The sequence below is a fragment of the Quercus lobata genome, chromosome 3, assembly GCF_001633185.2.
Source record: "Quercus lobata isolate SW786 chromosome 3, ValleyOak3.0 Primary Assembly, whole genome shotgun sequence".
Taxonomy (NCBI): domain Eukaryota; kingdom Viridiplantae; phylum Streptophyta; class Magnoliopsida; order Fagales; family Fagaceae; genus Quercus; species Quercus lobata.
The window spans coordinates 29,539,997-29,549,456 of record NC_044906.1 but is presented as its reverse complement, the minus strand read 5'-3'; the positions used below and the strand labels follow the sequence as shown (position 1 = coordinate 29,549,456).

Here is a 9,460-nt window from a genome sequence, read left to right as displayed (position 1 = left end):
CTCCAGCTTTAAGAAGCATTATTTGGTAAAGGACCCTCTGTGCATGAAAGACCACAGAACAAATTAGACCCAATACTTACAAGAAATATTTCTTGAAACTACAACTATTCTACACTGCCCCCCTCTGGACACCAAAACAAGACTGATCAATGATCATCTGATGAGCATGCTTAAAAACTCAAACGCATGAATTTGGGTCCAAAAGCAAACCAGCTTCTCAAATAAAACATGTAATAATTGAAATAACCACACATTTGATTAAATCATTAATACACAGCTCAAATCAGACTAAAATCATATATCATATTAAGAGTACCACACATATGAAACACAATTAGAGAAAATAATGTTCAAAACAACCATGAAAACTCAAACAGAGAATAAAAGGGTCTATTATCTCAAAACATCAAAATGCAAAGCATACAGAATATAAAGCAGTTATTATTTAAATCTTCCCATAGTAAAACCCAACTTGATTGTACTAGTGCCAATTTTGAAACCGCTAAACACAACCACCACTAAACACAACCACCACGGAGGCGGAGAACAAGATGCAGAGTGCTCTCCTTCTGGATATTGTAGTCTGCAAGTGTGCGACCATCCTCCAGCTGCTTTCCTGCAAAGATGAGCCTCTGCTGATCAGGTGGGATCCCCTCCTTGTCCTGAATCTTTGCCTTCACATTGTCAATGGTATCAGAGCTCTCCACCTCGAGTGTGATTGTCTTGCCTGTTAACGTCTTCACAAAAATCTGCATACCACCTCGAAGGCGAAGAACAAGATGCAGTGTGCTCTCCTTTTGAATGTTGTAATCAGCCAGGGTGCGGCCATCTTCAAGCTGCTTTCCAGCAAAGATGAGCCTCTGCTGATCTGGTGGGATACCCTCCTTGTCCTGAATCTTAGCTTTCACGTTATCGATGGTATCGGAGCTCTCCACCTCAAGAGTGATTGTCTTCCCAGTCAGAGTTTTCACAAAAATCTGCATACCACCACGAAGGCGGAGGACAAGATGGAGAGTTGATTCCTTCTGAATATTGTAATCAGCAAGAGTGCGGCCATCCTCGAGTTGCTTCCCTGCAAAGATAAGCCTCTGCTGATCTGGAGGAATCCCTTCCTTGTCTTGAATCTTTGCTTTAACATTATCAATGGTATCAGAACTCTCCACCTCAAGGGTGATGGTCTTTCCTGTCAGAGTCTTCACAAAAATCTGCATCCCTCCACGAAGCCTTAGAACCAAATGAAGAGTAGACTCTTTCTGGATATTATAGTCAGCCAAAGTCCTGCCCTCCTCCAGCTGTTTTCCAGCGAATATAAGCCTCTGTTGGTCCGGTGGAATACCTTCCTTATCCTGAATTTTTGCTTTGACGTTGTCAATTGTATCAGAGCTCTCAACCTCGAGAGTAATAGTCTTGCCAGTGAGGGTCTTTACAAAGATTTGCATTCCACCACGAAGGCGGAGGACCAAATGCAAGGTGGACTCTTTCTGTATGTTGTAGTCAGCCAATGTTCGACCATCCTCAAGCTGCTTTCCAGCAAAGATCAGCCTCTGCTGATCTGGAGGAATACCTTCCTTGTCTTGTATTTTCGCTTTGACATTGTCAATTGTGTCGGAGCTTTCAACTTCCAAAGTAATTGTCTTTCCTGTAAGAGTTTTAACAAATATCTGCATACCACCCCTGAGGCGGAGAACAAGGTGGAGTGTAGACTCCTTCTGAATGTTATAATCGGCCAAAGTTCGGCCATCCTCGAGTTGCTTTCCAGCAAAAATCAACCTCTGCTGATCTGGGGGAATGCCTTCTTTGTCCTGAATTTTCGCCTTCACATTATCTATGGTATCAGAACTCTCAACTTCAAGAGTTATGGTCTTCCCAGTGAGTGTCTTGACGAAAATCTGCATCCCACCTCTCAAACGAAGAACCAAGTGGAGGGTTGATTCTTTCTGGATGTTGTAATCAGCAAGAGTACGACCGTCCTCCAACTGTTTTCCAGCAAAGATCAGCCTCTGCTGGTCTGGTGGGATTCCTTCCTTGTCCTGTATTTTTGCTTTGACATTATCGATTGTATCAGAGCTCTCAACCTCGAGAGTTATGGTCTTTCCAGTAAGAGTTTTGACAAAGATCTGCATCTGCAGATAGATACATATACAAGAACCATCAGAATCATGTAGAAAATAAAACAAAATAAACCAACACAGAATATATTAACAGGAACCCAAGAAAACTGAAATCCTATTAATTTACACACACTATCAAACTTAGCATGAAAAAAACGCAAGAAATCAGACAAGATACTAACATGGTTGGAAGATAGTGCGTAATTTAAAGTAATCAAATCAACGCCCATGTTCTTTTTTTGAAAAATCAATAATTACAACAATGGGTGGGAGGGTGTCTCCATTGGAAACATCAGAGTTGGGCTCTTGGCCAAATCAATGTCCACATCCAGTAATAAATGAATCCATTGTACAAATCTTATTAAGATTTTATCAATTGATTTGGAGTCTTTAAAAGAGAAAAGTTTGAAATTAAAATCAAAGAACTAAACAACATATAACTAAATTAAATTCAAATTTCTCAATAATTAAATTGTAAATATCAATCAACACACAGCTAGTTCTGGGGTCCAAAGAATTTTATTAAACCCACAAGAAAAGCTAACTTGTCCATATCCCATATTTTTACTCTTGTTTTCATTCCCTTAAATAATTGTTAATTAAGAGGAAGTACTTTATACATTATTTTGTTTGTTGGACCCATTTGGAACTTTATTTAAGATACAAAAAAAATCAGAGAAATCGACCAGTATTTGTTTAATCCATACAAAGAAACCAATTAAAAATATTATATGCATGTAAAAAATATTTTCAAATAATAAAAACACGATCTAGACCTTAAAATCACACAGAATTACAGAAACCCTATTGTGTCTTAAATCACCAAATTCATACAATAAATATCATCAAATTCATACACAAAAATATCACCAAACCATTTCGTGGTGACCGAAACCCTAAAATCACATAGAAAATACACGAATCCAATCCACAATCAAATCTACTAGACATTAAACCACCAGATTCATATATAATGAAATCACAGAAACGAAACGAAAAGATTGTCAAGAACAAAACAAAAGCGTCAAACAAACCCTAAAATCAAATAGAAATACGCAAGTCTGATACAAAATCAAAGCAATCAAACAATAAAAAATCGTCAATTTCATACCCAAAAAAAAAAAAAAAACCACATAAAATCGAACCACCAAAAACCCTAAAATCATGCAAAATTTTCTGATCGAGAATCAGATAAATCAAAGCGCAAAGACAGCTAAACAAGGAATTGAATTTTGGCAGAGAAGAGAAGCTCACCTTGATGAAGAGAAGAACCGAATTCAAAAGGCTGAGAGAAAGAGAAAATCAGAAAAACCTAATAGCTTTGATCGAGAGAGAGAGAGAGAGATGCGCGATTGTGAGGAATAGAGAGAGTATTTATAGGTAATAAAAGAAAGAAAGGAGATGTATACCTGTCCGTATGCGTGTAAATAAAGGGTCCTTCTTTGCGTGCACGTTGAATTTATTTTTTACGTATAACAACAGCAAAGAAACACAATTCTTCTTTCTTTTCCGTACAAGATAAGTAGTTATATACATTATTTTTTTTTTTTTTTTAAGTTTCACAATTCTTCTTTCTTTTCCGTACAAGATAAGTAGTTATATATATAATTTTTTTTAAGTTTTAAATTAATTTTTTTTTTAAATGTATATAAAACTTTGAAAAGCTGCCTTCAAAAAAAAAAAAACTTTGAAAAACTAAAAATTGAGGTTATAAGTTCATGTTATATAACCCTTTTTTATCAACTTTTTATTAATTCTTTTTAAATTTTCTAAACAGTTTTTATTACCAAATGGGTGGCAAATTCCTAAAAGAGAATAGATTAGCTCTAAAGCCATCTCCAACCTACTATATAATGATTAAATATACCATTTGTGTATAGTTTAGTTACATGATTTTTAATGAGTCGTGTGATTTGTTTAGATAACTCACATAGATGGTTTTATAAATATGTAGTGGGTTGGAGGAAATGACGCCAAACTAGTTTGAAGCTCAACTTTGTTCTTTCGAAAGAGCATTTCTGTTTGGTACAACTTATATTTTGAGTTTTGGAAAATTGATTATTTAAAAGGCTGTAAAATTGAAAAATGTGATATTTAATAAAGCTATGCTTTGAAAAGATGCGGTTTCAAAATGGGATACCAAATAGTCACCTAAAATGCACTTAAGGTATGCCTAATGTAATGGCCGATAGACCCTTTCTCATGTGGAAAAATTGGTCTTGGAAACTCACTGTACCAAACCTATCCCTCTATGAATGATTTTGTTTATTGTGACATTGGACTATTGGAGAAATGCCGTTGCTATTGATCTGTTTTGGACAGCATGGTATGAAGTTATAAGTTAAACTTACAAATTAATCCTACACAAATTTGGGTTTACAATTCTTTTAATCTTCTTTGCTAAATTCGATTTTATTGACATTGATTGCTAAAAATGATCACCCTCCATCTCAAAATACCACAAGGAACTGCATCCTTAAGCTTTGATAGAAATAATTCCATGCATAAAATGTTCACAAATTAACAAAAAGCACACATTTATCTTAGAACTAAACCAACAAATATTAAGGTAAACAAAGAAACTTATTCATGAGATCAATATTTTTGGATGGTGACTTAAAAGAACCAAGCAATTTTCAATTCACATCACGATGCATTTTGGCTCATAATCACCACATGACATGTCCACGTAGTGGGCATTCTGTGGGGGTGGTGGTGGTGCATGGTAATCATAGTAGTTCTGCTGTGGATACACATCCATTTGAAGCATATGGGAATTCAACATAGATAGTGTGGGTTTGGGGCTTGTTTTTCACCACATGACCATTCCCACCATCACGAAAGGCACAAGAACAATGGTTCTTTTTCTCACATCCACCATGACTTGGTCCAGCACCATTGTTATTTGCAGGCTTTGGATTGGAGGGACCATTGTTATTTTTCTCACCATTTTGAGCATTATTATTGCCATCTTTGTAGTCATTGAATGTCAGTTTCCAGTTTCTAGATTGAACAATCTCTGCATTTTTCAACCTCTCAAGTTTACTTAATTGTTGGAGCTCTCCTACTTGCATAACATGGTTGTGGTTTTCCACCCTTGCTTCATATGGAAGCTCCCTTTTCTGCCATTGATCAAGAAGCTGCATGAACTCTTGGGGTTGTATAGTAGTTTGAATTCTCACAGCTCCTTGTGCATCAATGAAAACTTTATGTTCTCCTACCAAAATTACAAACAAAAAGGATATGAAAGTAAGTATAAATCTGTATGACTATATAAACTTATAAAGCGCAAAATCACAATTAGTTTTATTAAAAAATGGACTTACCATGCATTTTTGACAGCAAATTGTTCAGATTCGATTTTGGACTGGATAATTTGACAATGTAAGTTTGTAACTGAAATCATTCAGGGAATAAAAGGAGTCATTGAAGTGAAATATATGCTTATGATATAGATTTTTGCTTGCTAGTGAACTAAAGGTATAACAAGTAACAACTCATGTGCCTTGCACACACATGGGTTTAAAACCTTAACCATTTTTTGAGTGCTAATGGGAACTAATGAGAAAATTCATGAGTCAGATCACTGAGTACACAGACAAGAACTCCAAAATTCCTTTACAATTTTAAATAAATACAAGAGAAACCACTTGAGATGAATAAAAGATTAATCAACCTGAGGTTGAGGACAGACGTGGTAGTAGTCCATTGAAGTGGGTTCAAAACCTTCACAGCCAAACACAGAAAGTTCTTGTTTTGTTTTCCCTTTGTCAAATACTTGTGTATTTTGGTTAGTGAAGAATTCTTACAAGAAGGCTGGTAGAGATGCCTTGTGGTCTGAAGGGAATAAAAAGATTGATATTTATAGCAGAGATTTAGAATGATCTTTGCCTTAATTTAATTAAATTCTTGAATGCTTTCAAACCTCACATGCATCTTCTTTATATTTGAAATTAAATGCCAGCCATGTGCATTATCCTAATTTCTTTTTAGGAAATCTGAAAGCATGTTAAGATAGTTTAGGTACTGAGATAAATCGTGATTTCCTAGTTAAAAGGAAATTTGGGAGAATAAACATAGGAGATTTCCAAAGATAAGTACATTTTGTGTCACAGTAATTAAAAGACTAGTTTGATCCTTTATTTTACCATCATAATAAAAATTATATAAGATAAAAAGTAGACCTTGTAAAAAAAAAAAGAAAAAAGAAAAAAAAAGTATTATGAGGGACCAAAACAAACATTACACTAAACCTTGAAAACTCATTACTAATTTTTCACACGAGTATGGATTTTTTTTTCTACACATTTGTAGTATCTGTAACCCATTGCACATTGACCCAATGAAATTGTCATTGTTGGCAGTGTGCAAGCCAGTAGAAGCTTGTTTGAAAATGAAATGGATGTAGAAATCCCCAATGTTGGCTGATGAAGAAATTAGCAATTGATGATACTAAGTATTAAGTTTAATTGACCTCTCAGTCTCAAGGTGTTTGTACTGGGCTCGATTGGATGTGCTCCCCAGTTCAAGTCCTGCTACCTGCACTTTGAAAAGAATTTTTTAGGCTAGTGCTTTACTCCTTCGTGGGCCCATCCAGTGTGAACAATGATTAGTCTTTGGTTGAAAGCCTTGAGGATATACTATGCGAGAGCAAAAAAAAGTTTAATTGACCTCGTTCACTTAGAGGAATTTGTCACTATGCATTGTGCAAAACTGTCTCATAAAAGAAACAATTTGGTCATTTGTGTATATTTGTATGTATTGCATTGTGCAATTTGCACCCATCAACTTATAGTTGTGATGCATATTGCTTGCAGTCCAGTGCAGGATGTGGCAGATTCTTGGAGAACTGGTGTTGCAACAAATGTGATTTTTAATTTGGCTCTGGGGAAAATATCTGTCATCATCCCCTATTTGCCATTAATGTGAACTTCAAGCTGCCATGTACGGAATTCCTGTGGCTGCTTTGGGAAGGCTCTGCATTATTGCAACTGGTCTTACCATAAAATGTATCGTCCGTATTAACTTAATCGATTTCAGTCTTCTTTGGCATCCTTCCCAATTTAACACTCACACTAAATACACGTGTATCAGAGGCACAATCTTAACAAAGGTAGACCATCGCTTGTTGGGGCTAGTTTTTTGATCTAGCAGGGAGTAAACTTGAAAAGTTTGGTCACATGCATTGGATGAAGAAAGGTGTTCTATCAATTACAGGATGCCTTAAATCTGGAAAATCTATTCCCCCCCTTAAAAGCATATTAGTCTCACATTTTAAATTATAGATGTGCAATATTATATCATTTCTGCATCAGCTTACCAAGTGATCGAAGTCTAACTAACTCTGAATGCATCCATTGGTCAGCCATGGTTGGACTTTAGAAAAGGGGCAGGTGGTCGTGGCCATAGCCACCCCCTGTAGTATTGAAGCAATGGACCAAGGGGACGAGAAATTTTGTCACATTCTTTCTAATACATTATCAAGAAAAGATACTTGATAGAAATATAGAAGCTAAGTACTCAGACAGGATGCATAATAGTATTGAGCTGCTACCTTAGCAAAATTTGATTCACAACCTACTATTCTTCTATCAACATATTTCTACCATAAATTAAGAAAAGATCCCCTTAATGCTCTGATATCCTAGAAATAGTTGTCAACTTCCAGCTGCTACAACTTTCTTTATAAAGATCCAGCAAAATATGTTGATTATCTATCAAGGCATTCACCCTCTGCACACATTAGAGCCTCCTGAGAGCTTAAAAAGTGGCATTATTTCCTGGTTGTCACTGCTTGACTATAACATACAAGCAGCATACTTCTCCCCAACCTGTCCTTGCACTCGAAAACAAAGGCAGTCGATTTTATTTCTTTTAGAAGAACACCTGCACTTTAGCATTAACATCTGAACAACTAACCATCCACCCCCTTCCATATTTTACCATCACATTAGGTGAAATAGACCAGCCTTCAAAAGCAACGTTGTTCTTGAAAAACCACACAGACCACAGAACTCCCAACCACCACAGCCATAAACAAGGAGTTAACAGAGCCATCCTCATAAAAAGCATTGATACAATGTTCTACTCAAAATCCAATTGACTATGGTTGCAACAGATCAAGTCTGACACCACATACACGAGCAAACCAAACTGCTCTAGCAATAGAACAAGATAAAAACAAGTGGCAATCACTTCATTGTCACCACAAAGTACACATGCAGAAGATATAATTTGTCTTTTAACCAACTTTTCTTTAACAAGTAAAGCATTGTGTACTAACTTCCAAAAGAAAAGACCAAGTATTCGAAAGGCAATTTCAGCTTCCATAACCTGGTCCTAAGTTTCTGACTGACAGAAGAAGCAGAACTCAATTGATCATCTAAGCTTTTGTGCTTTATATGGATGATACTCTTTCTTCACAAAATAATTCCCAGACTGTGAGTGCGGTTAAATGACCTTATTCTTAAGATTTCCCTTGGACAGAGGCAATCTTAAAATCTCATCTGCCACTGAAGGATGGTAAAGGGTCTTAATGAAAAAGGTCTTCCAACAAAATCCATCTTGAGGGCATATTTTGCCAAACAGCATAATTTTTGGAAATATTTAGGAAAAAAGTACCGAGTTAAACTTATTTAATTATATAGCATTTTTTTGGAACTGGAGTTTGTCAAACTCGAGTTCCAAGTGAAACTTGAGTTTACCAAATTCGAGTTTCACTTGGAACTCGCGTTTGACAAATTTGAGTTCCAAAAAGTGCTACATAACTAAATAAGTTTGGATAGGTGCTATTTAGCAAATTTTCTTCCATCTTGATTAATCAGATCTGCCACAGAATGCACGGAAGAACTAAGACCATTATCCACCCCCTCTTTCATGATAAATGCAGAGTGATTAACTGGGATAGATTTACCATCCCCTACGCACCACTTAGCCTTAGTCAAAACTGAATTTCTACAAGAGAGTATACCTCCAACCCCAAAAATCAAAACATTTCATCCTAACACTGAATATATTATTTCGTTCACAATATTTGGCCTGCAACACCTTAAATAACAAAAAAATTTGGTTCAAAGCAACTCTCCAAAATTGTTTAGCTAACAACTCTTTGTTCAAGGGTCCCATTTTCCTACAACCCAGCCCCCATTCTCTTTTTTGAAAAACAAATTGTGATCAAATTCATAGAATGAACTTTCCAACACCTTCTAAATGGTCCCAAAAAATAAATAAGCTTTTTATCAGTTTCCTTACAAATTTCTGTAGGAGCTTTAAAGCAAGAAAAGTGATAGAGAGGCAGTGAAGTAAGCACAGGTTTGAGCAAAGTCAATCTTCCAGCCAGAGACAACAGT

At 36.0% G+C, this 9,460-nt stretch overlaps 2 protein-coding genes across 2 annotated transcripts; both read right to left on the bottom strand.

Moving 5' to 3' along the window:
• Positions 1–283: 283 nt before the first annotated feature.
• LOC115980901 (polyubiquitin-like) lies at positions 284–3,485 on the bottom strand. Its single transcript, XM_031103100.1, has 2 exons — positions 3,366–3,485; positions 284–2,123 (listed from the first exon to the last, which is right to left on the bottom strand). Exon 2 carries the CDS (start codon positions 2,121–2,123, stop codon positions 519–521), a length of 1,605 nt encoding a protein of 534 aa, XP_030958960.1. The 5' UTR covers positions 3,366–3,485; the 3' UTR covers positions 284–518.
• A 1,174-nt stretch (positions 3,486–4,659) lies between these two features.
• On the bottom strand, positions 4,660–8,770 carry LOC115979688. The gene is made up of 3 exons (XM_031101753.1): positions 5,788–8,770; positions 5,438–5,507; positions 4,660–5,328 (listed from the first exon to the last, which is right to left on the bottom strand). The coding sequence occupies exons 1-3, from the start codon at positions 5,818–5,820 to the stop codon at positions 4,841–4,843; spliced, it is 591 nt and encodes a 196-aa protein (XP_030957613.1). The 5' UTR covers positions 5,821–8,770; the 3' UTR covers positions 4,660–4,840.
• Positions 8,771–9,460: the final 690 nt, after the last annotated feature.